This window comes from Cucurbita pepo, chromosome 11 (assembly GCF_057944985.1).
Source record: "Cucurbita pepo subsp. pepo isolate OVF chromosome 11, ASM5794498v1, whole genome shotgun sequence".
Taxonomy (NCBI): domain Eukaryota; kingdom Viridiplantae; phylum Streptophyta; class Magnoliopsida; order Cucurbitales; family Cucurbitaceae; genus Cucurbita; species Cucurbita pepo.
Window position 1 is genome coordinate 14,926,529 of NC_141808.1, and position 25,047 is coordinate 14,951,575.

The 25,047-nt window shown below is 36.8% G+C and overlaps 5 protein-coding genes across 5 annotated transcripts; 1 reads left to right on the forward strand and 4 right to left on the reverse strand.

The window, feature by feature from the left end:
* Positions 1–1,219: 1,219 nt before the first annotated feature.
* LOC111805547 (uncharacterized) lies at positions 1,220–1,847 on the reverse strand. Its single transcript, XM_087128672.1, has 2 exons — positions 1,600–1,847; positions 1,220–1,517 (listed from the first exon to the last, which is right to left on the reverse strand). Exons 1-2 carry the CDS (start codon positions 1,845–1,847, stop codon positions 1,220–1,222), a joined length of 546 nt encoding a protein of 181 aa, XP_086984798.1.
* Positions 1,848–4,166: 2,319 nt separating this feature from the next.
* LOC111804771 (uncharacterized) lies at positions 4,167–4,861 on the reverse strand. The gene has a single exon (XM_023689561.2). The coding sequence runs from the start codon at positions 4,818–4,820 to the stop codon at positions 4,305–4,307; it is 516 nt and encodes a 171-aa protein (XP_023545329.1). The 5' UTR covers positions 4,821–4,861; the 3' UTR covers positions 4,167–4,304.
* Positions 4,862–8,225: 3,364 nt separating this feature from the next.
* LOC111804728 (importin subunit alpha-4) lies at positions 8,226–14,060 on the reverse strand. Its single transcript, XM_023689498.2, has 10 exons — positions 13,592–14,060; positions 13,281–13,377; positions 12,587–12,678; positions 12,365–12,496; positions 11,104–11,289; positions 10,833–10,996; positions 10,235–10,313; positions 9,993–10,121; positions 9,783–9,910; positions 8,226–8,903 (listed from the first exon to the last, which is right to left on the reverse strand). The coding sequence occupies exons 1-10, from the start codon at positions 13,808–13,810 to the stop codon at positions 8,510–8,512; spliced, it is 1,620 nt and encodes a 539-aa protein (XP_023545266.2). The 5' UTR covers positions 13,811–14,060; the 3' UTR covers positions 8,226–8,509.
* Positions 14,061–17,284: 3,224 nt separating this feature from the next.
* On the forward strand, positions 17,285–17,860 carry LOC147790403 (uncharacterized). The gene has a single exon (XM_087128707.1). It carries the CDS (start codon positions 17,316–17,318, stop codon positions 17,535–17,537), a length of 222 nt encoding a protein of 73 aa, XP_086984833.1. The 5' UTR covers positions 17,285–17,315; the 3' UTR covers positions 17,538–17,860.
* A 4,639-nt stretch (positions 17,861–22,499) lies between these two features.
* LOC111804767 (transcription factor bHLH149) lies at positions 22,500–23,714 on the reverse strand. The gene is made up of 2 exons (XM_023689556.2): positions 23,592–23,714; positions 22,500–23,346 (listed from the first exon to the last, which is right to left on the reverse strand). The coding sequence occupies exon 2, from the start codon at positions 23,272–23,274 to the stop codon at positions 22,693–22,695; it is 582 nt and encodes a 193-aa protein (XP_023545324.2). The 5' UTR covers positions 23,275–23,346; positions 23,592–23,714; the 3' UTR covers positions 22,500–22,692.
* Positions 23,715–25,047: the final 1,333 nt, after the last annotated feature.

The window sequence follows — 25,047 nt, forward strand, 5'->3', positions numbered from 1 at the left end:
CGTTACCAAGGATTCTCTGGCAGCTGAACGGATCGGGGGTTTTATGGCAAATGGTGGCCAGATTTCCATGGAGGATTCCATGAGAAGGGAAAATGGCTAGGTAAAAAACTGCGAGAAGAAGAACAGGGATGCCATGAGAGCCACCCATTGCAGGTTTCTCAGAAGAAGATCAGACCATTTGGGTCTTTGAAAGGTAACAAGAACGTTTAAGTAATGAGCTTGGAAGAAAAAGTAAGGTCAAAAGTAACTCTTTTCTGCAAGAACATTACAGGGAAAAAGTGTTTTTTTCTTAGAAAAACAGCCTCATTTACATGCATGTAAAATTGCCTTGTATTTTCAAATTTAGAAGGTTGTTTTAAAAAGTAGCCTGTCATCTCATTCCTTTTAGCTATCAAGAATTAAGACTTGTGACAACAGCTAAATCACGACTCAGCCATCGGTTTTGTTAACCCGTGTGTCGTCACACCGAAGAGGTAAATTACAAGAGACATAAAACTTAAGTTGACTGAAAGAGAATCATCGTTGTTAAGTCAAAAGAAAGTCGAACAAGATCCAAAAACCAGGCAAACAATTTTCGTCAGCTTGGCATACCGCTATTATCTCTTTCAAACAAAGGGCGAGTTGCTTTCTTCTATACAAAGTTATCATCGTTGCCGACCAATGCCATTTGTTGTCAGCGATAATTTTTTTTTTCTTAATTCTTTTTTTTTTTTTTGGAAATAAAAAGTTTATAGTTGTTGAAACTCGTCATCGTATTACTTGTTTTAAGGATATCAATACATAAAAGTGAATATAGGTCAATTAATTATGTCATATATCATCGACCAAAATGTCACTGCACGTGTTGTTGAACTAAAAGATTGTCTGCTTTGACCCGTTACATATCGTCATCAGCCTCACGGTTTTAAAACGTGTCCAACTAGGGAGAGGTTTCCACACTCTTATAAAGAATGTTTCGTCCTCCTCTCTAACCGATGTGGGATCTCACAATCCACTCTATTTGGCCAGGGGCCAGCATCCTAGTTGGTATAATACCTTGTGTCTAGTCTAACAGACCTGGCCAGCATCCTAATTGGTATAATACCTTGTGTCTAGTCTAACAGATATTGTCTGTTTTGATCCATAATATTTTTAAAAAATTACACTCCTTCCATAAAAAGTTCCGAGTTTTTTTAATTTTAGATTAGAAAAGAGATTGGAGAGAGCTAGAGTTAGGTCATTAAGATACAATGATGGAACCACAAACTATAGCCATCGCAACGAGAATCCGTACCTCTCTGTTCCTCTCCTCTAGTAGACCTCGTTTCTCTAATAGTGTGCTGAAAATCATGTCGCAACTTGCTTGTGCTCTCGGTGCAATCTTCACGGCAATTAACATGCCTCTATAATCCCTTTTGAAGAATAAGCCGATTCCTTCTTGAAGTGCTTCATCCACCGTCTTGTATGCATTTTCACATATTATAAGGTCGTTCTTCAATTTAAGATCGGTTATAGTTGGAAGAAGCTCTTGAATATACCTGTTAAGAATGTACGTATTATCTTAACCTATTAACTTAAGTAGTTTGTGAATTTTTTTATTCGTATTTTTAACAACCATACCTAAGTGTATTGCTTGCATTGGCTTGGGCTTCGACAATTGCTATTTGGGTTAGTCCTATGTCGTCTGTCGGGCCGTTCAGGTTCTCATGGAAGGTTTGGCTGCAAAACCCGAATTCTTCCATTTCGTGACACAAGTTATTGATCCTGTTCTCAGTTTCAGCGTCAGCTATTGCTGTCTGAACAACAAGGAAGACGACGATCAAGGCAAGCAACGTCTGAGAAGACAAAAAACATCTTGAAAAAGCCATACTAGATTTTGGCAAAGTGAAGGGGATGAACGTGGGTTTTATGGGACAATCTTTAGCAATGAGTAGCTCGTGTTATCCGATAATACTCGTTTCTTTTCCTTTATGTCCCTCCCATTTTCCATAAATAGTTTCTTTAAGTTAGATTTTGTTAGTTTAATAGTGTCGTGAGCTAAAACCGACCTTTAAAATGATAATTAAAATCTTATCTGTTGAACTATGCTAAAACCGACGTTCATGGAACAACTAACCTTTTTAAGTTAGTTCGTAAATGCTATTTCTTCTCGACTATGAACGTGGTGCTTAAATAAGTTTTGAAAAATTTGCTCGTATGAAGAGCAATGTTGCTGTCTAAGATCAAATTGGAGACATTTAGTGTGTAAGACTAACGTGATAACCACTACACCACAGCAGCTTGATGTTTTAAATACCGGGTAAAAGTTAAATAATTAAAGAATTTTCTCCAAAATATATTAATTGCAAACAAATTTTTAATAGGTAATTTTCATTTTTCCACCTCACTTCTATTTTAAAAATATAAAACAATCTTAACAAACTAAATAATATTTCATAAGTAAAATAAAATATATTCGACCAAATTTTTTAAATATATTCTTCATCCCTATTCCACACATTTATATACTTATTATAAGGACCCCGACTCGAAGCCCGAAGGAGATGAACATCGGACAGTATGCTAGCAAGGACGTTGAGTCTCAAAGGATGTGAATTGTGATATCCCACATCGACGGGAGAGGGGAATGAGTGCCGAAAAGCACACTGGGCCCCGAATTGGGTTGTGAGATCCCATTAGAGAGGAGAACGAAGTATTTTTTATACGAGTGTGGAAACCTCTCCCAAGCAGACTCGTTTTAAAAACTTTGAAGGGAAGCACGAAAAGAAAAGTCCAAAAATGACAATATTTGATAGCGGTGCGGGCTTGCGGTGTTACATAGTTTCTGTAAGTTAATGAATATCTTATACTCACACCTCGTCCCTTTTAGCGTTTAGTATTTACATTTAACTTCAACCCGTTTTTATGTTTTACGTTTGAAATGTTCATCTTGACTCTTGTACATTCAAAAACGGTTCATCTTAGTCTATTTCTTTGGGATATATTATACGTTTAATTTTCTTACTTTTGAAATTTGTGTCTATTTAATATCTCAACATTCAAAAGTGTCGAGTAGCTGTTTGAATCCTAATGATAAATAAAACATCTTAAAACTTAAAATACATTAATAAAAAATCGAAAATCCATTTTATCATAATTATATTTTAGACTCGAAAAGAGACCGAATAGAGTTAGAGTAGGTCATTAAAAGGCAATGATGTTGCCCGAAACTATAGCCATGGCAATGAGAATCCTCATCTCCCTATTCCGCTCCTCTAATGGGCTTTGTTTCTAGGGCGGTGTGTTGAAAATCACGCTGCAACTCTCCTGTGCTCTCGGTGCAATCTTATCGGCAGTCAACATGCTTCTATAATCCTTTTTAAAGAATAACTCAATTCCTTCTTGAAATGCTTTACTCACTATGGTGTATGCGTTTTCACAAACTATAAGGTCATTCTTCAATGCAGGATCGGTTGTCGATGGCATAAGCTCTTGAATATACCTATTAAGAATACAAGTATTTATCGTAACATATCAACTTAAACACGCGTTTAAAATTTTAGAGTAGTTATAACAATAATACCGAAGTGTATGTTAGGATCGATACCAGTTGTTAGCTCTGATACCAATTGTTAGGATCGCACAACAACGCACACGCTCGATCTAGATGAACACAAAGAATGGGATAGTGAAATTTGCAAGGACAACTCTGGCTAAAAGAATTTTTCTTTTTATTGATGACTTCAGGTATGTACAACAGAGAGAAGAGTACAGAGAATATAAAAGTACATTTTCAAACACCGGACCAATATATATATATAGCTTTACCAGATTTAGTCATCTACTATATATAGCTATTTACCATATATAACTTTACCATATATAGCTTTACTATATATAACTTTACCAAATATAATTTTACCGGATATAACCGTTGACCTATAAATAAGTATCAGGCTCCATAGTCTAACAGTGTATTGCTTGCATGGGCACTTAATAAGGATTCTTTGAAATACTCAAGCTAGGTGCAACATCGCCCCTGTACGGTTGACAACGACATTACAATCAGAGACCATGACACTTGCATAGGCTAGTACCATGTTTAATTTTCTAATCTTAGGTTAGAATATGTTATTATGCATTTCATGTTTTAAATTAGTTTTGTTCATTTCTGAATAATGTTTTGAACACGTAAGACCATGATAGTGTTTTCATCATAATAAAATTATGTTTATTCTGAAATGTATGATTTTAATGATAACGTTTTAAGAGTTACATTCCGCATACGAGCTTAGGTTAAGATGATAGTAGCGACATATAGCAAGCATATAAAACCAGCAACACGCTCAAATCTGCTTCACCTCAATAGCGGCAGCTGCTACACTCACCACTTCCTTCTCATTATTGTTCTTCACTTCCACATCCTTGACGACATCTTCTTCAACCTCGAAAGCCGACACCGGGAAAGTTCGAAACAGCCCGGTCGTGGCCTTGAACGTGATCTTCCCGGTCGGTGGGTCATCGACATAGATATCGGAGAGTGAGAGCCAAATCAAGAGCTCCTTAGCCTTAACCCCAGTGAGCTTCTTAACCTTGTTTTTCTCGACATAGGCTGTAACTTCTTTGCCATATGTTACAAGCCTCCCAATATCTTGGAACTTATGAGTGTAGCTCTTTTTCTGCTTCAGCCACACAAACCCTGTCTCCTTGATGATACCACATTCCTCCATGTCTTTCATTGGCAACAGCCCATTGGGAAGGTCCATTTCTTTGAGCAGCTCCCTTGTTTTTGCTTGGCAGATCTCATCGCCATGGTAGACCTCATCAGCTTTGGCTTTGATAGCTTCTGTGACAAGAGACATCCTTAATGAGTTAGCTGTTCTTTGTTTGGTTGGGAAAGAAATGTGGGGATGTTTGGTTTTATATTAGATGTTGTTGGAAGCCATTTGGATTCCCAACCATAATAAGTGGTTGTATGGTGAAAAACTTTAATGGAAAAGTGAGGCTCTTAAATTATTTAGACCAAAGTTGTTTTGAAGTTTCTTTTTTTTTTTTTTTTTTTTTTGTTAAAATGTTGTTGTCGTGTTTGCTTATGGTTAGGAGATTGGAAAATGTGCTTGTAATTGCTCCCGACATCGATTGGAAAGAAGAACGAGTATCAGCGAATACGTTGGTTCTCGAAGACATTCGATAAAATTGAAATGAATCCCAAAGAGAGTGGACACTGGGTAGTGTGCCAACGTGGACGCTAGGCCCTGAAGGGGAGTGGATACACTGGGTAGTGTGCCAACGTGGACGCTAGGCCCTGAAGGGGAGTGGATTTCGAGATCTCACATCAATTAGAGAGGGGAACGAGTGCCAACAAGAACGCTGGTCCCTGAAAGGAGTGGATTGTGAGATCCCACGTCGATTAGAGAGGAGAACGAAACTTTCTTTATAAGGGTGTGAAAACCTCTCCCTAGCATACACGTTTTAAAAACGTTGAGGGGTAAGCTCAAATAGAACAATATATGCTAGTGGTATGTTAAATAGTTTGTGTAAGTTAATGATATCTTATACTTACACCTCGTCAGTTTTAGCGTTTTTATGTTCTACGTTTAAATGTTCATCTATTTCTCTCGTACATTAAAACTGTTATCTTAATCTATTTCGTTTGTGCTTACTTGATACCTGAACATTCCGGTGAATTTCATATCTGATGAAACTTACCTCGACCCATGGATTGAGCGCGGTTATCGGATGAAACTTACCTCCTTTTTCACTTATTATTAACCTAATAATATCTCCAACTAGCTGCATTATTTGTAACGCTACTAATAAATGAAAAGAAAAATAAATTAATTTAATTAATGACATTATATTTCACATTCAATCCCAATTAAGTAAAAGGACATATAAAATAAATGATGTCACCTCATATTTTCATTACCTTTAAATATTTAATTAACATTTACTACTCAATTTAAATATATATTTACAAAAATTATTTTTAAGAGCAGTTAAAAAATAATTATTAAATAAAATAAATATATGTAATTTATACGGTAAACAAAAATGTATATTTAAAATAAATTCGAGTTCATTTGGTTCGGTGAGAATCCCACATAGGTTGGGGAGGAGAACAAAACAATCTTTATAAGGGTGTGGAAATCTTTCCCCTAGCAGACGCGTTTTAGCCTTTAAGAGAACCCAAAGAGGACAATATCGACTAGCGGTGAGGCTGGACCGTTACAAATGGTACCAGAGCCAAGTTTCGGACTATGTGCCAGCGAGGAAGTTATTCTCCAAAGGGGGTAGACACGAGATGATGTATCAGTAAGAACACTGGGCCCCGAAGGGAGGGGGGAATTGTGAGAATCTCACATTGTTAGGGAAGCCCGAAAGGGAAAGCAATATCTACTAGCTTTATGAATCAACATAAGTCAAAATCATTAATACGTTCATAACCTAATCTAAATCGTGTTTGGGTCTTTTTAACACTCCCTATTTAAGCAAGTTACGGGCTTTTGTAAAAAATTATTTTATTGAAAATTAATGAATTTCTCGAAATTTTTATACAGTGGAAAATGAACCGAAAATGAATCAAGAGTACAACCGGATCTAAACTGATAGAACCCGACAAATAAACGATTGAATTTGAATATGGTAACAAAATGGCTTGAATTCATAAGCAAGAACACTTAATGAACATGTAATGAAATGAACATACCTAAAACCAACCAACTGCTACCTCCTAACTACTCCTCCATCACCATGAATGGAATTAAAGTATATAGATCTTACAAAAAGCTGCCTACTTATAGTAGTGATTGAAATTATAGAAACTTGTGGGTGACGAAACGATTGATCCCGAGCGATACTCGTGTCTAGTCGAATTAGAGGGCTTGTTAAGGATGATGGTGAGATGATGACAGTGCCTCTTCAACTACTTTAGCAAGCGAGCTACTCGAACGTTTCGGTGTAATGAGTACTATGAGTTAATGGTACAAGGACTCCAATAAAACGTCTATAAGCTCATTAACTTGAATAGTATATCATTAACTTGAATAGTATGGAATGATATCTATAAAGGTAGAGTTCTTGTGTTCGTTAACATGCCCTATGACATGAGAGATTAGGACTCAACTTATGACTCTAAGCTCTCATATTGACTTACTCACAGATATTATTCGCTTTGACCCGTATCGTCATCAGCTTCACGATTTTAAAACGCGTCTATTAGAGAGAAGTTTCTACACTCTTATAAGAATGTTTCATTTTGTTCTCCAATCAATGTAGATCTCACAATCTACAGCTCTAAAGGCCCTCGCTGGCACAATTTTCACTCTTATAAACAATGTTTCGTTCTCCTCTCCAACTGATGTGGGATCTCATAATTTACCCATCTGGAGGAGGTCCTGGATCTCACATGGGATCTCACAATTTACCCATCTGGAGGAGGTCCTGGATCTCACATGGGATCTCACAATTTACCCATCTGGAGGAGGTCCTGGATCTCACAATTTACCCATCTGGAGGTCCTCGATGTGGGATCTCCCAATCCACCCATCTGGAGGATCTCCCAATCCACCCATCTGGAGGATCTCCCAATCCACCCATCTGGAGGATCTCACAATCCACCCATCTGGAGGATCTCACAATCCACCCATCTGGAGGTTCTCACAATCCACCAATCTGGAGGTTATGGATCTCACAGTTTACCCATCTGGAGGTTCTGGATCTCACAATTTACCCATCTGGAGGTTCTGGATCTCACAATTTACCCATCTGGAGTTCTGCATCTCACAATTTACCCATCTGGAGGTCCTCGATGTGGGATCTCACAATCCACCCATCTAGAGGTCCTCGATGTGGGATCTCACAATCCACCCATCTGGAGGTCCTCGTTGTGGGATCTCACAATCTACCCATCTGGAGGTCCTCACTAGCACAATTTCCACACGCTTATAAGGAATGTTTCTTCTCCTCTCCAACAAATTTGGGATCTCACAATCCACCCCTCATCTCTTGGGAGCCAGCGTCCTCGCTAACACACCGCTCAGTGTCTAACTCTAATACCATTTGTAGCAGCCCAAGCCTACCACTAACAGATTTTATCCATTTTGGCTCGTTACGTATCGTCGTCAGCCTCACGATTTTAAAACACATCTATTAAGGAGAGATTTCCAGACCCTTATAAGCAATGCTTCGTTCTCCTCTCCAAATGTGATATCTCACACCTCCCTACTTCGAAAGTAACATTTATTAGTCGAAACTACAGCAACCCAAAAGGAAGAACAGACCAATATGTATATATATGTTCTGTGTAAATACAAAGTAAAGTTTAGGATTATGAAGAAAGCAAAATATAGTATCAAAAAGAAAGGAAAAGGCTTGACATAGATAACGCTTGGCTGAGCAGAAAAAAAGGCCAAAACTCCCAGAGATGTAACAGCCATGGACCAGATCAAAAACCCTGACCCTTGTGGACCAGACGAGCTAAGCAGCGTAGAACTCGAACCTCGACTAAGCCAATCATGGAAGAAACAAGAACAAGGGACCTAAACCAGTTTCACCCAAACTTGAACCCACCAGGAGGAACATTTGGCTGGTTTGAACCAAATGCAAACCCATGTTGATTATTCACATCTCCATTTGGCTGCAGGTTCTGCTCCTGCTCCTGCTCCTCGTCTTCTTCGGCCCAGTATCTCTCCAACATCTTCACTGCCTTCTCGTAGATTTCGTTGTTGTCGTGGCTCTGTAAGCTTTCGATCTTATCGAGTCCGTAACATTCATCAATGGCTTGTGCATAGATGTTGATCCCTCCATTCATTCCCATGTCCTTGTCAGCCTCCCCAACCTTGAGTATGTTATCAAGCCCCTCTAGGCACACTGTCACGATCCTTGGATCCGGACAGGTTAGAAGGTCACAAAGCGGTTTGATGCAGCCTTGAGTCACGAGAAATCTGCATCAAATAATGATTGTGCAAAATCCATAACTTTGTCCAGCAAAAACCCAGATAAAATAATGAGTTAATGACCAATTCGTGTCCCCCGATAATACCGAGAAAACACGAAGCAGGTAAAACCAGACCCAACAAAACGCTCTCTTCCAGCAAGGAAGGAGGCAACTGAACAAAAAAAGTGGTCGAAGCAAGATCATGGGCCGCTGTTGCACCCTCTAGGGACATGTTTTTTAGGATTTGTATCATACCCTATGAGGATTTGTCATTGACGTATTTGATTTCTAATAGTTTTTGTAACAGCCCAAACCCACCAATAGCAAATATTGTCTCTTTGGGCTTTCCCTTCCGGGCTTCCCCTCAAGGTTTTTAAAACATATCTGCTAGGGAAAGGTTTCCACCTGAACCGATGTAGGGCCCAGCGTCCTCGCTGGCACTCGTTCCCTTCTCCAATCGATATGGGACCCCCCCAACCCTCCCCCTTCGGGGCCCAGCATCCTTGCTGGCACACCGCCTCATGTCCAACCCTCTTCAGGGCTCAGCCTCCTCACTGACACATCGCCCGGTGTCTGGCTCTGATACCATTTGTAACGGCCCAAGCCCACCACTAGTAGATATTATCCTCTTCGGACTTTCCCTTTCAGTCTTCCCCTCAAGGTTTCTAAAACACGTTTGCTAGGGAGAGGTTTCCACACCCTTATAAAGAATGTTTCGTTCTCCTCTCCAACCGACGTGGATTCTCACTGTTTAAGTTTTTGTTTAGGGTCTTTTTAAGTACGATCATACTCTAAAATGAAAGCAATATTTTTCAGAGAAAGCACATAGTATATAAAGCAGTGCAAATCATATAGTGCCAAGAGAGATAATCAAACTATTTCTTACTGAATCTGCTGATGAGATCCTCCGGAGGTGGCATTGGAAATAGCCCAACCAGCCTCCTTCTTGATATCAAATTCTGCATGTTGAAGGAGATGAACAAGAGGAAGGATAATATTTGCCTCAATAACTGCCTGTACATACCAATTCAACATTATAATCATGATGAACAAACAAAGAACTGCTTGCTATCTATAACAAAAGGTAACTTGGTACCTGGATCTGAGCTCTATTTCCAGCAGTGATATTTGAGATTGTCCAACAAGCTTCTTTCTTGATGCTTTTCTTGTGATTTTGAGTGAGAAGTTGATAGAGATTAGGAAGAACTTGGTTGTCAATCACAAACTGGAAATGGGGAACATAATCATGTAGGAAACTCATTGAAATTGACAAGAACAAGAGAAGATCAAGGGAAAAAATGCAGATTAAACTGATGGAACAAGAAATATAAACAGTACCTGCGTTTGAGCATCATCACCGGTAACAATGTTTCCGACCGTTCGTAGAGCTGGTACCAAAACTGATGGTGATTGGTGGCTAATAGAAACAAATCTGGGTTAGTAACAAATAAAGAAAAGGCATTGTGCTATCAGTCACTGGTTTTAAGTAACGTTGTGGGTATCATCCTGTAACGGTCCAAGCCCATCGTTAGCGGATATTGTCCTCTTTGGGCCTTCCCTTTCAGACTTCCCCTCAAGATTTTTAAAACGCGTCTTCTAGAGAGAGGTTTCCACACCCTTGTGTTTCGTTCTCCTCCTCAACCGATGTGGGATATTACAATCCACCCCCCTTCAAGGCCCAGCATCCTCGCGGGCGCTCGTTCCTTTCTCCGGTCGATGTAGGACCCCCGCCAAATCCGGTCGATGTCGAAGCTTTTAAAACACGTCTTCTAGGGAGAGGTTTCCACACCCTTATAAAGGGTGTTTCGTTCTCCTCCCCAACCGATGTGGGATATCACACATCCTCTCGAGGTACACCATAGACAGGCAAGGAGAGGCTGACACCAATGTTATCAAAATATGCTTAATTGAGAGCTTTTAAGATCTAGGAGCTTACAGTAGAAGCTCCACAAGTCTTGGGCAGACTCCTGCTTCTATTACAGCCTGAATTTTTTCATTTGGACCATCTGAAAGGTAGGAGAGAGCCCAGCAGGCATCTGTTAGAACTTCTTCATCAGTCAAGTGAATCAGTTGTCTGAGAACTGGTAAAGCAGGTTTCACCTGAGTAAGTGCAAGTTAATCAATACAATATCCATGATAATAAAAGTAAATGTGAGAAGAAACTCAATGTCGACTCATGAATCTGAATGGTCAACCACGATATAAACCTGCTCGAAGGGAGTCGGGGGCTTCCCACGACAGAAATTAGATAAAGTCCATGTTGCATTCCTTTGCATGGATAATTTTGAGTGCTCGTTTAGTTGGGCGAGTAATGGCATTAGTGCACCATGGCTAAGAACAAGATCTCTACAACTTGGAGAGTCACCTGCAACATTACCCAAGGCCCACACAGCCTGTGCAAGAAAAAGGAACATATAGCAATAAACAATCAAGTAATAGTAGTGTTCTCCAGAAGAATAATAATAACAAATGGAGAATCTCCATACAAACAAAAGAGTGTTAAATGAAAACTTCAACCAAGTCAGAGATCCCACGTTGGTTGGAGAGGAGAACGAAGCGTTTCTTATAAGGGTGTGGAAACTTCTCCCTAGCAAACACGTTTTGAAACTGTGAAGCTGATGGCGATACGTAATGGGCCAAAACGGACAATATCTGTTAGCGGTGGGCTTGGGCAGTTACAAATGCTATCAGAGCCAGTCACCTAACGGTGTGCTAGCGAGTCAGTCACCACATTTTAAACGTGTCTACTAGGAAAAGGTTTCCATACCCTTATAAAGAATGCTTCGTTCAACTCCCCAACCGATGTGAGATCTCACAATCCACCCCCCTTCGGGGTCCAGCGTCCTTGCTGGCACTCATTCCCTTCTCCAATCGATGTGGGACCCCCTAGTCCACCCCCTTCGGAGCTCAGCCTCTTCGCTGGCACATCGTCCGATATCTAGCTCTAATATTATTTGTAACAACTCAAGCCTACCGCTAGCAGATATTGTCCTCTTTGGATTTTTCCTTATGGGCTTCCCCTCAAGGTTTTAAAACGCATCGGCTAGGGAAAGGTTTCCACACCCTTATAAAGAATGCTTCGTTCTCCTCCCTAACCGATGTGGAATCTCACAAAAAACGTCTACCATGATTCTACCATAAAAACACAATGATAGTGAAATCATTGACTGTCACTGAAAAGAAAGAAACAGAAGAAGAATGTTCAAAGACACTCATAGGGACATAGTTAACTGTTTGTGTCCATTCGCTCTTTCGGCCTAGAAATGGAATATTCCCACAAGCTCTTTTCTTTAGTTATTACCCTTTACAGGTTTTCACCAACAGAGCTACGTGACCATGTATAATAACCTCCGTTAGTCCGAAACGCTTCGACCTCATTTGCGTAAACATTATCAGTTCACGATGCCTAATGAAAAGCAACTGCCATCTATAAAAAGAAGACGATGAAAAGGAAAGAATCGTGCCAACCTGCTCCCTGACATCGTCACTGCCCGAGCTCAAAAGCTGTACAAAAATAGGGACAGCACCATGGTCAACGACAACTCGTGTATGCTCCGATGTTCCAGATGCAATATTGGTCAAGGCCCAAGCAGCTTCAAACTGCATCCATTGAAATCATAAATCATATGGATATCTTCAAATCATTCAATTAAAACCAAAAGGAAAACAAAATGTTTCAAGGAATCCAACTTGCAACTGAGGTAGATCATGCCTTCCAAGAAACTCCACGAACTTGGGAATGACACCAGCTTTGATTACTTCATCAATTGGGGGACTCCGCTCTGCACATAAACTCAAATCAAGACTGAACCACATTCGATGTAGAACAAAAAGGAAACATTTGTTAGGAATCACGACTCTCCATAATGGTATGATATTGTCCACTTTGAGCATATACTAATGAAGATGTATTCCTTACTTATAAACTCATGATCATTCCCTAAATTAACCAATGTGGGACTCCCTCCCAACAATCCTCCCCTCGAACAAAGTACACTACAGAGCCTCCATTGAGGCTCGACTCCTTCTCTGGAGCCCTCATGGTATCAGAGCTTCCATTGAGCCCTCAAACAGCCTCCCCTTACTCGAGGCTCGACTCCTTCTCTGGAGTCCTCGAACAAAGTAAACCCTTTGTTCGACACTTGAGTCACTTTTGACTACACCTTCGAGGCTCACAACTTCTTTTTTCGACATTTGAGGATTCTATTGACATGGCTCTAATACCATGTTAGGAATCACGACTCTCCACATTAAGCAATAGACCTCATACCAATGGAGATGTATCCCTTACTTCTAAGCTCGTAATCATTCCCTAAATCAACCAACGTAGGACTCCCTCCCAACAATCCCACAAAATTTTCAGTCATTTAAGCAACACTCTTACCGATAGATAATAGCTTTCTAAATTGCGTAGTAGCTTCCAGCTGCCCTGCTGTATCAGCAGACCACACCCCTTGTACCAACACAGGAATACTCTCCAGCTGAACAAAACATAAATCAGATCGAAAGAATTATGGTTATCCACATTGTCATTAATTGACAGCACAACCTTTCATTGAATTAGGAATCAGATTTGGTAAAACCTACGAATCAGAATCCAAATTGCGCAGTAACCCAAATAGAAATAAAGCAAATCAAAGAACCCCACATAAAAAAAAACACGATCAAAACAAAAGAAACCAAGTAAAACCATACACGCTTCTCGGCGGCGGCGGCAATCTGAGCAGCATCGAGCAATTGCTGGGAATGCAAAAGAAGCCCCTCTCTCCTCTTCTTAAGCAAGCTATCCTCACGCTTGTTCTTCCTGATCTCGACCAGATTATCCTCTCTTCTCCTTCTCGCCTCATCGGCATCGACGCCGGTCTTGTAAGACTTCTTGCGGACATCGGTTCGCGAGGTGGGTCGCAGAGACATTGCGGGCGGCGAAGTGGGTTGTTCTTGGATGAGGAAAAAGTGTTAAAATTAGAACAGGGAGCGTGTGGGATTGAAATATTGAGGCGTTGGTGTGTGTGTGTGTGTGTGTGTGAGGGAAATGGGCAGTCTCTGGTTGGCGATTTGGTGGATGGATTGATGAATTGTTGATGGATTTGTTGAGACTTTGGAGGAAACAAGAACAGCCCAACAGTCAAATTCTTTTGAATTTGTTTTGTTTCTCTTCCTACTTTCCCATTTTTTTAGTTCTTCGCTATTCAAAATCCTTACATAGATAACTATTTATTACTTTATTTCAAATTTTCAGTTATTAAAATCCTTCAACTTCTAATTAATATATATATATAGATTAAAAATGTATTTTTTTTAAACAAAATATTAACCGTTTCTATCTAAAATTAACCGTTATGATATTTTTTTTAATTTTTTTGAAAATTTTATAATCCAAATTTGGCATCTAATAGTATTGATATTTTATTGCATCTCTTGTGGCATGGTCGGGTTACCTACTGGTGGCTTTTTGAGAATGAAGAAATGAAGACTATTTTGCAGACCATCATTTTGTCTTCACTCATGTGTCTCTTGTAAAAAATTTAAAATGTATTTTTTTAAACAAAATATTAATCGTCTCTGATATGAACTAAGAGACATCAATCATATAATATACTTCAATGAAGATTTGAAGAAAATAGTGTTGAAATTATCAAAAGATATTTCAATTCATGCCACGTTAAAGTTGGATGGATTACAATTTAGAGTAATTAAGAGTTATTGTATTTCATTAATGTATTTTAAGACTTTTTATTTACTTTAGTTACAATTACATAAGGGTTAATTATGGTGCATGTATGTTGTATTTATAACGAGACTAGAAAATAGAGTAAAAAAAGCAAAAAAGTATCTGTCCTTTCTCTTTAGCCAATGGCTAAGTTTCTTTGCTTTGCAATTCTAGGAAGGTGGCATGTAGAATCATTCAAGCTCGACATGATCAATCTTGCTTGTGGAGTGATTCGAATCTCAATCAAGTGTTCTTGTCTTGAGATATTTGATCAACAATAATCATTCATCGAATCTCAAACATGTTCTTGCCTTGAGATATTCGATCAACACGGTAATCTGAATCTTACTCCCCTTGCAGTGATTTCCACATATCAGTTTCTATCTAAAGCTAGCTGCGGTTATGACTTTTATGGTCCCTACATTCCACTACATCCCCTGTGATATGGTCAGATTACCTATTCCCAGCTCCTTGAAAGTGAAGACTGTTAAAATATATCAATAGCGGGTTAAGTCCAAACATTGAGGGACTATATTTATGTTAAGAAAATGATTTAGAATTTTAGGAATAAATTTAGGAAAATGATTTAGGTATTTTAGAAAAAAAAAACTAAATTTTAGAAATATACAGTCTGCTATCTAATATAAATACCTCTCTACCCTGTTTAGTTCACAAGGAATACAAAGTGTAGTTTTTACCCAGTGTTTTGTAAATCTCTTATCCATTGGTCTTAATAAAGTGTGCGACTGTTTCTCACAGAGTTGTGTTCAACAAAGACTATCGTTGAGACCAACACGAGTCCTCACTCACATGTATCACTGAAAATTTCTTAGGAAATCATTCAATATAGAACTGCTCCAAGTAAAACATGCTCCAAGTTTCAACTAATCTCGGTTCAATTATGTATCTCTCATTTACTCGAGTGTCACAACATCCCTAGTTTTGAATTAAAAAAACATATATTTTAATATAATATGTTTTTTGTTATTGAAATCTAAGGTTCGTGTCTATTTAGTTTTCAAATTTGAAAAAAAAATACTTGAAATCATTAAGGTTTAAAAAATTGTATTTATATGGTTCCCGAGAAAAATGTAGTGACGATTTTTAAATGAGGTATTTTTTTCAACAAAATTCATCATTTTGATGTTCATACCAATTAGCGAACGAAGCATTACACGTACAAAATTAATTAATTAAACTTATTAATCAATTAATTTTTATTAATTAACTCAAAGTCACGGGTCACCCCACTTCGGACATAAGATTATGTTCTTATGCACTATAACTCGAGATATGTTTATTTATATGATCGTTCATAATTACAAAAAAAAAAATTAAAAAAAATTATTTCTATATTAACGTGTTCTATCTTAAGAATCTACTTTCTCTATAGGAGAAAAAAACAATATCACGGGCGTACTTCTTCAACCATGTAGCATCGTAATCTTGATACGCTCACGATAAGTCTTAAGAGGGGAACTCAAGCCTCATTCATATTTTCATTGGATTTGTGGTTTCATCGGGCCTTAGGTAAGGTTTGCCTTTGTCAACTGAAATCACTTGTGTAGCCACACACGTCGTTCGTGCGTGCATGTTTAATCGTTGCGATACAAAAACCTCCTATATGGTAAAGTCCATAAAATCGACTGTATAAGTCCACTAAAAAAAGAACTTCTCCGATTAGAGAACGCATTAGATATTTACGTAAACCAGTTATGTGAGATCCCACGTCAGTTAGAGTGGAGAACGAAGCATTCTTTTATAACAGTGTGGAAACATCTCCCTAGTAGACGCTTTTTAAAAACCTTAAAAGGAAGCTCAGAAGGAAAAGTCTAAAGAGGACAATATTTGCTACCGGTGGGCTTGGGCGGTTACAAGTAGGTCATTGAGCGGATCCAATGTTAGCTCCAAGACATTGGTCTCTAACTAGAAAAGTAAATGCTTGAGCTTGAGAAACTTCTAGTCCAGTAGACTGGTAAAACTCAGTCAAATACGAAGTATAATTAAACCATACAAAGCAACGTGCTTCCCCAAATCATACAAATGCACAACGAGCCCTCATGCTTTGATCGTATAAAGAAGTTCACAACCTACTCATAGGTGAGATCAAGTATCCCTTTAGAAATCGTAAGGACATGATAGTAGGGGTGTACATGGTCCGAGTTGGGCTGGGTTGAGAGATTTTTTTGACCCAACCCAAAAAGTTCGGGTTGGTTGGATTGGTAACCCAACCCAACCCGAAATTTTTCACAACCCAATCGAACCCTCTATTTTCGTGTCAACTCGAAGGTTTTGCCCCATGAACTCGAAACCAAATCGATTTAGTTCAGGTTCATGAAATTGAACCCAACCCTACCCGAAATGTTAATCCAACGCAACCCAACCCTTATAGTTTCGGTTGGGTTGGTCCGGTTTGTCGGGTTGAATGTACACCCCCAGACTAAAAATTAATTTTAACTATAAAAATATTAATAGATTAATTAATAAATATTTAGGATTGAATTAATAAAAGTATCCAACTTTCTAATAATTTTACGATTTTTTTTAAAGTGATAATTGAATTTTGAAACTTGGGCGACAAGTGAGATAGGTCGCACCAATTTTTCTCTACACACGGTCGCACCGAATAACTCCCACCCTCTGCTTAGTTTTATAACCCCCACAGACTCGATAATCTCGCCAGAGTTTCAGGAAGACGAAGGAGCGGCAATGGCGGGAAGGTTACCAAGATCGCCATTCCAGTGGAGCGACGTCCTCTCCTCGCTCTTCTCATGGAACTGGAGTTCCGCCTGGTTCCGCCGCTGGCCTAACGGCCTTCTCAGCCTTCCGATCGTCGACGACCTAGTCTGGTCCGTCACGACCGCCTTCGAATCCGTCGCCTTAGTCTCCATGATCGGCTTCTTCTTCGTCTTCTACGGCTGCAACTTATAATCCGTACTCATCTTCCAGCCGGCGATTGATTCCATTTCCAACACGTAGTCGCTTTTTCGGCGGCGAAGAAGGCGCATTACATAGAGAATTGACTGGTAAGAACGAATCATTCTAGCACTCAATCTGAGATTCCTTTTCTTTAACTTAATTCATCGATTTCCTCTTCGTTTTCTACACTCTATTGTTGATGAAATTTTGTTGAATTTGTGAGTGGGACCGTAATTAGTACGAGACCTAAATTGCTTAATCTTCCTCAAATCAGTAGTCATTTTGTTAGGGCTTTTTGTAGAATGTTCATGTCGTTGTATATACTTATTTTTAAACTTTTGAAATTCAAATGTTTCAGTTCCTGGATTTATATTGCATTCTTTGTATAATCTTAACAGAAATATATCAATTCCTCAAAAAAAAAAAAAAAAAAAAAAAAAAAACGAAAATGTAGTAATAATGAAAATGTGAAACTCAAGAGATATCAAAGACATTTAAAAAGAAAAATGAAATCAAAGATATTTTGTCACGTATTTTAAAAAATAATTTATCATTTTTTTAAAATTAAAATGGACTTTTTTTTTTTTTTCTTAATTTTTAAATGTACTATTATTTAAGAATAATTTTGACCATTTGAATATCCAATGGCTTTTGAATTTTTTATTTTATGTCTATTTAATTAATTAATTTTGTAGTCTCTATTTAATATTATTGATTATGCTAAACTTTCATATGATCTATACGAATTTATTTTAACGATAAATAATATATATATTTTTTTTTTCTTGAATTAAAAAGTTTAAATCCACGTCTTTATATTTGTTAGACTAAAAAAAAATTTGAATTTGTGTTATATTATATTAATAGAGTTTCACTATCATTCTACACTTTTCGTACCATCCCAACTACTTAGCCAACTACTTAGAAATACTTCTCGGTTCAATGTGATGGCAGCTACGAGCTCTAGTTTTGGTATTTATCTGTTAGTCCTTAATATTTAAGTTTTGTTTTTGTTTGATAAAAGCTAATCCAACCCAACTCTGGATTGGGTTGGTCCAGGTTGTCGGATTGAATGTGTTAGACGAACACGACTCTCCACATAAGCTCTCATGGCTTTGCTTTGGACTTCTCCAAAAGGCCTCATACCAATGGAGTTAGGTTGGTCTAGGTTGTCGGGTTGAATGTGTTAGACGAACACGACTCTCCACATAAGCTCTCATGGCTTTGCTTTGGGCTTCCCCAAAAGGCCTCATACGAATGGAGTTAGGTTGGTCTAGGTTGTCGAGTTGAATGTGTTCGATGAACACGACTCTCCACATAAGCTCTCATGGCTTTGCTTTGGGCTTCCCCAAAAGGCCTCATACCAATGGAGTTAGTATTCCTCACTTATAAACCCGTGATCATTCCCTAAATTAGCCGATGTGGGTCGAAGAAAATTCTAAGAGACAGAAATGGAAACCTCAAAAATGGCTATAGTCCAAATTGATGGAAGGATCCCTAGAAGGGGAGGATTTGGTTTATTAAAATTAAAATTTATCATTTTAGTCCCTCAAATTATTTAGATTTATTGGGGGTGTTTTCTAATTCAAGCTTACTACCAGAGACCTTAAAATTTAAATGTTTTAACCACGTTGAAGTTAAGTGAAAATTAATATGTTTGAGGTTATACCCAAAAAAGAAGACACGATAAAAGTTCATGTCATAATTTTGAAGTCAACCAACAAGAGAAAAAAAAAAAAAACATATGGTTATAGAGGACGATTTTGTTGATCTTTTAAAATTTTTTGGAATTAGTTTATTTGTTATGGTCGGTTCATATAAGCTTCTCCAATCTAAGATGGTATTCCTTTTTGTTTTGTTTTGTATTGGATGTTCACCTATTTATTTATTCGAGATTTTGAGGGGTTATTTTGAAGAAAATGGTTCAATATAATAATTTTAAAAATAGGGTAGTGCTATGTTGGATTGTAACCCTATTTTGGAAAAGGTTTTTGAATTATACGAACAGTTCTACCACAAAATTTTTTTTAGAATAGTTTTGTTTATTGACATTTTAAAATATATTTACATAAAATCTTGTCTAACTTAAAATTCATTATTACTATTTAATTAGATAAAAAATAACTTTTATAATATTAAAATTTAAAATTTATTAAAAATAGAGAAACCCAAAGTAAAATAGCTATTATTAGAGTCCGCTTTCTAGAGTTCTTTTTGTTTGTATTGCTAAATTTAGGGCTGACTAGGATTCTGGAAGTGGGACCCACACAATTTGTCGTTTATTGAGTTAGTTGGGCCCAGCCCAATATTATTGGGCCCAAGAGAGGTGGGTTTTGGCGTCAGGTTGGCCCACTACAAAAGGTAAGTGGAGTAGATGCCTCCATTTTTTTCGTCGTCTACTCCTTTAATCATTGCATCTTTCTTTTTCCTTTTTTTTTTTATAATAAATAAAGTAATATTATTATTATATTATATATTTATATATTAAAAAAAAGTCTTGACAGAGACCTCTCGTTTCAATTCCTATAAAAATAAATGTAAAATTTCGTAAAGATAGTGAATGAAATAGGAATCAAGTACGGAAACAGAGACATTTTTTACATTCCCGTCTTCCCATGTAGACATCTTTACAAATTAGTACGTGTTAATTATCATTAAACTATATTCATTTTTTTTTTCTTTAAATGAAAATATTTGTTTTTAATTAGTTATGCTCGAGCATTAAACATTTTAATTATTATATGAACAATAATATTATCTCGAGAAATTTTCTCGAGTACTATTTTTTTTTTTGTTACGTAATAATTAAATACAAATCATTAGGTTATTATGCATATTTGAAAGATAGGTTAACTAATTGTTCAATAATTAATGAAAAATATACTAATAAAATAATAATTAATAGAAAATAATTACACTATAGTCCAAATCGAACTAATAATTAATCGACAAAAAAAACGATAGTTTGAATTAGGTATTCACCGCTAAAAAAACATGTTTTTTTAGTAAAATTATGAATTTATTCCTTAAATTTTCGTATTTATTTAATAAATTTAGTAAAATTTTAATTGGTGCGTGTTTAAATACTAATATAATATGCTGATAAGAATAAATAATATTCCATTAGAATCGTTGTGAGAAATCGTTAACCATTAATTAAATTAACATATTATATCATCATTTAAATACAAGCGTTCGAAAGAGACTCGCTTCAATTCCTATCGAGATTAATAGGGACAATAGTCAAATGACCCGACCTCCCATAATTCTGTTCGACCTCCCTTTTTCACTTAGGATATGATCCCCTGGCATAGGCCTACTATACTTCGTGCATATGGCGTTTCGAAAAACAATCTTGCATGACTTGACGTTTTGACAAATAGTTTTTTAAAACAAATTTAAAAAATTAAACAAAACTTAGAAAAAAAAAACAATCAAATTTAACCTAATTGAAATGGTTTATAATTTATAGACTATATAAAATATATAATAAAAATAATTCTAAAAATAGAAAAAATAATGGAATTTGGCGTGCTTGCAGTAAATAGGAAGGCGACATATTTAATGTTAAATATATTAATAATACGACAAGTTTTAATCATGACCGGCTGTCACAGACAGACACCACTAATAAAGTGACACGTAGCATGTCTTATTAGAACACGTTTTGTCCCTTGATAGGTGATTTGTTAGCTGACAGTACCAACAGCAAAGCTAAAAGTTACATTTTTTTTTCTTTTTTGGTCCATTTCTATTGTTTATTTATATGTTAAATTATATTTTTCTCTTATTTAAAAAATATTCACACTTTTAATATACTATAAAATATATATATATATATATTTTAATTTTAGTAGACCTTTTATATATTTAAAATTATAAGATATATATTTTAGTCTCGGGTGGCAAATTAATGTTTCACAATTGAATAACGAAGTTTCAAATGTTTTAAAAATGCTCAATTTTGATCATTTTATTTAATTGAGGATGATGTGACAATTTGTCCATATTAACGGTTGCCCGTGTGGGGGAGGAAAGTTGTCCACATTAATGCCTCCTGTATATTCTTGCTATCTCGAATTGACCTACAAATTTTTAATGTACTTGCATTTTAATTCATTTTTTTAGACTCATGAAAACCCGAGACGTGGCTATCGTATGTCAATTCATGGAGAGGAGACATGGCTATTGTATGTCCATAGCATTACAATTCGAGTGTTACTTCGCATCAAACAACTGGTATTACACGTTCATCTTCCAAGCGTTGTTCTCAATGGTTTTTAAATTTACATCGGGGTCATCCATCATATGACGAGCAATCCGACAACATTTGTCTCCTCCTCACCGTACCGAAGTAAAAGTGTCGTCTTCACCGATGGCTAGATCTCACTCTCTATTACAGACATTAGTACAATCTCTTTTTCTTTTATCATTTAGTTCGAGTAATTTTCTTCATTTCAATGATGTTATGTTGGTCCCTAAAGTCAGTCTCTCAAAAAGTGGGATCGATTGAGTTAATGCTCAGATCGAGTATCTAGAAACACATTGACGTATGAGAGGAAGTTCAGATAATCAATTCAATTGTCTTTATTTATTTATTTTTATTTTGAATTAAAAAAATATATCGAAATTCATCGACATGAGAATAAATGGAGCACATGGATGAGCATTGAACATAGGATATGAAGAAAAAAAAAGAAGAACCAGACAAATTCACAAGCACATTTCAATACCATTTTTTTTCTAAGCATATGAAAATTTGTGGTCCACCCCTCTAAAACGACACGACAGAATTACATTTTGACGTAAATACGACACATTAGGAACATATCAACATATGAATAGTATAATATATACCTGTTAGTTTATTTCTCTCATCATACTATTTAATAAAGATTAAATTATAAATTTAATCCATAAATTTTGAGATTTGAATCTAATTTTAATTTTACTTAGAATAGATTTCTAAATTAATTGGAATTAAACTTTCAATTTATATCAAAATTCAGGGAAACTTATAATCTAAATTTAGAATTTAACATATACAATAAGATATATGGAAGCATCAAAACAAATAGAAATATAACCGCCGGGAAAAAAATTAATTGGACAGAAAAAAAACCACGGCGGCGATTCCATTACCGAGTCTGTGGAATTATTATCAATTTCAAGAATCGTTCGAGATTGGGAGCAAATTACTTTGAGCTCCGGCGAGGATTTCGGCCAGCGCCGCCATGGCTTTTACCTGCATCTCTAAAGCCGATATGTAATCGGTCGCTTCTTCCAGAAGGTTTGGGAATGAGAGTTTCCGGCAACCTGGAACCAACCGGCCAAGAATTTTCACCTTCCTCTGCACTTCCGGCAACTTCCTGTTCTTCGCCTCCGCCACGCGCGACGGTTTACGGCCAATCGATTTCTTCGTCCTCCGACGTCTCGCGAGCCTCTGGCGGAATCGATTCGCCAGAATCGCGCGACTCCATCGAGTCCTCCCCTTGGCGGCAGCGGCGAGGACGCAATCCGCAGTTTCACGAACAAGCCGTCCGTTGATAGTAGATCTCGCATGCGGCGAGGACGGCCAGCGGCCGACTCTCTGGAGCGCTTCCGCGAGTCTCGAGGAGTAGATCTGTTGCTCGACCTCGGTTCTCCACCTCCGTTCTCTACCTTCCGCACTAACATCCGAAGCAATTTGGCGGCGTTTATTCGGCTTCTGCAACGACCTTTTCGAGTTCTTCGATTCCTCCGCGTCCATGAAAATTAGAAACCGATTCAATCTCAAATCTCTTATCTATTCCGTCTCTTCTCCACACAAATCAGCAACAATCTGTAAATAAAACATCAGCCAATTCTAAACAACCACCACCAGACTACAAGCAATTGAATCAATCTCAAAATCCAGAATAAAATCAACCAGTACAACAATGAAGAAACTAAAAAATAAAAACAGGAAACAACAATTCAAATTAGGAGAAAACCGAAGAAGAAGAAGAAGAAGAAGAAGAAGAAGAAGAAGAAGAAGAAGAAAATCAAATCTGTGCACAAATCAATGGAGACGAAAGAGATGAATACCTAGAAGACGAAGAACTTGCGAAGGATTTGGAGGATGAAATGTGAGAGAGATTGAAGTTTGAAGTGAGTTTTAGAGAGAGAAACAGAGAGAAGAGGGTTTAAAAGAATCACGGGAAATCACGCGTTCTGAGTCCTTCAACCACGCTTATATACATCTTCCATTCCTACTTTCGTAATTTCTCTTTTTTTTTTTCAAATATTATTTTACAATTTACCCAAAAAAAAAAAAAAAAAATTAAATAATTTAATCTTTAAATTTTAATTTAAAATGATTTCTACACAATAATTTATTTTTAAATTTAAAAAACTTAGCTTCTATAGAATAAATATCGTGTATATATATTTATATGATTAATACGGTTTGGGGGAAAAAAAAAAAAGATTCTATTTGATCAAGAGTCTCGAGTAACTCGAGTAACTGGCTAAGCCGTAATAAGATGACGGAAGAAATCGAAGACCAATTCGATTGTCGTTTTTTGAACCTTAACCTAATTTAGCTACAATCCCGAACTCCGATGACCAAAAGTGCAATTTATTAATTTTTTTATATTTAATTTCGACCCTATAGTATAAATTTAACCTATAGTTTTAATTTCTCAAATGATAGAGAGATTCTTGAGGGTTACTTTTTCTTTTAAAGTGATCAAATCTATTTACTACCCATGTGATGTTATGTTTCTTTATATTATTTTATTTCTAAGTGTATATAATTAATTAAAACATTATTAATGCATTAAATATCATAAAAGACATTCCCTTTCTTAAAAGTTATCATTATTGTTTTATTTTGAAGGCTTCAATTTTTTTTTTTTTTTTTTTTTATAATTTTGTCGGTTGACCCAAAAATCCGCTCAATTTAGACTACTCAACCCAAATCATAGATGTTAAGTTTGGTTAGAATTCTTTTCGGTTTGGGTCGGGTTGAATTTTTTGAAAACTAAATATTCGGGTCAGTTCGTAAGTTGATATTTTTTTGGTCAAGTCAACCCGACCAAACTGAAAATAGGGTTACAACCTAACCCTACCTTATCCTACCCTACTGTTAAGATTATTATGAAAATTAAGAATATTTGACGATCGTAAGCAATATTAGTAAGGTGTTATGGCTTCTTAATGTTTGATATTTGAATTTTATAAAATTTTAGTTATTAATTTAACCTGTATTAAATAATTATAATTTTTTTATTATACAACTCAAAAACAGATGGCTGGGTTGGGTTGTGAATTTTATCGAGGTTGCGCCATTCATGAACCCAACCCACTTGAAATTTCAAATTGGTCCCAAAGCTGTAACAGCCCAAACCCACCACTAACATGTCTGTTATGGCTCGTGTTACCGTCAGCCTCACGGTTTTAAAATGTGTAATGATAGGATAAGAATATTTCGTTCCCGGTGGGTCCCTATTATTTTATGTCATTTATTTTACTAGTAAATAATCAATATAATAAATAAATA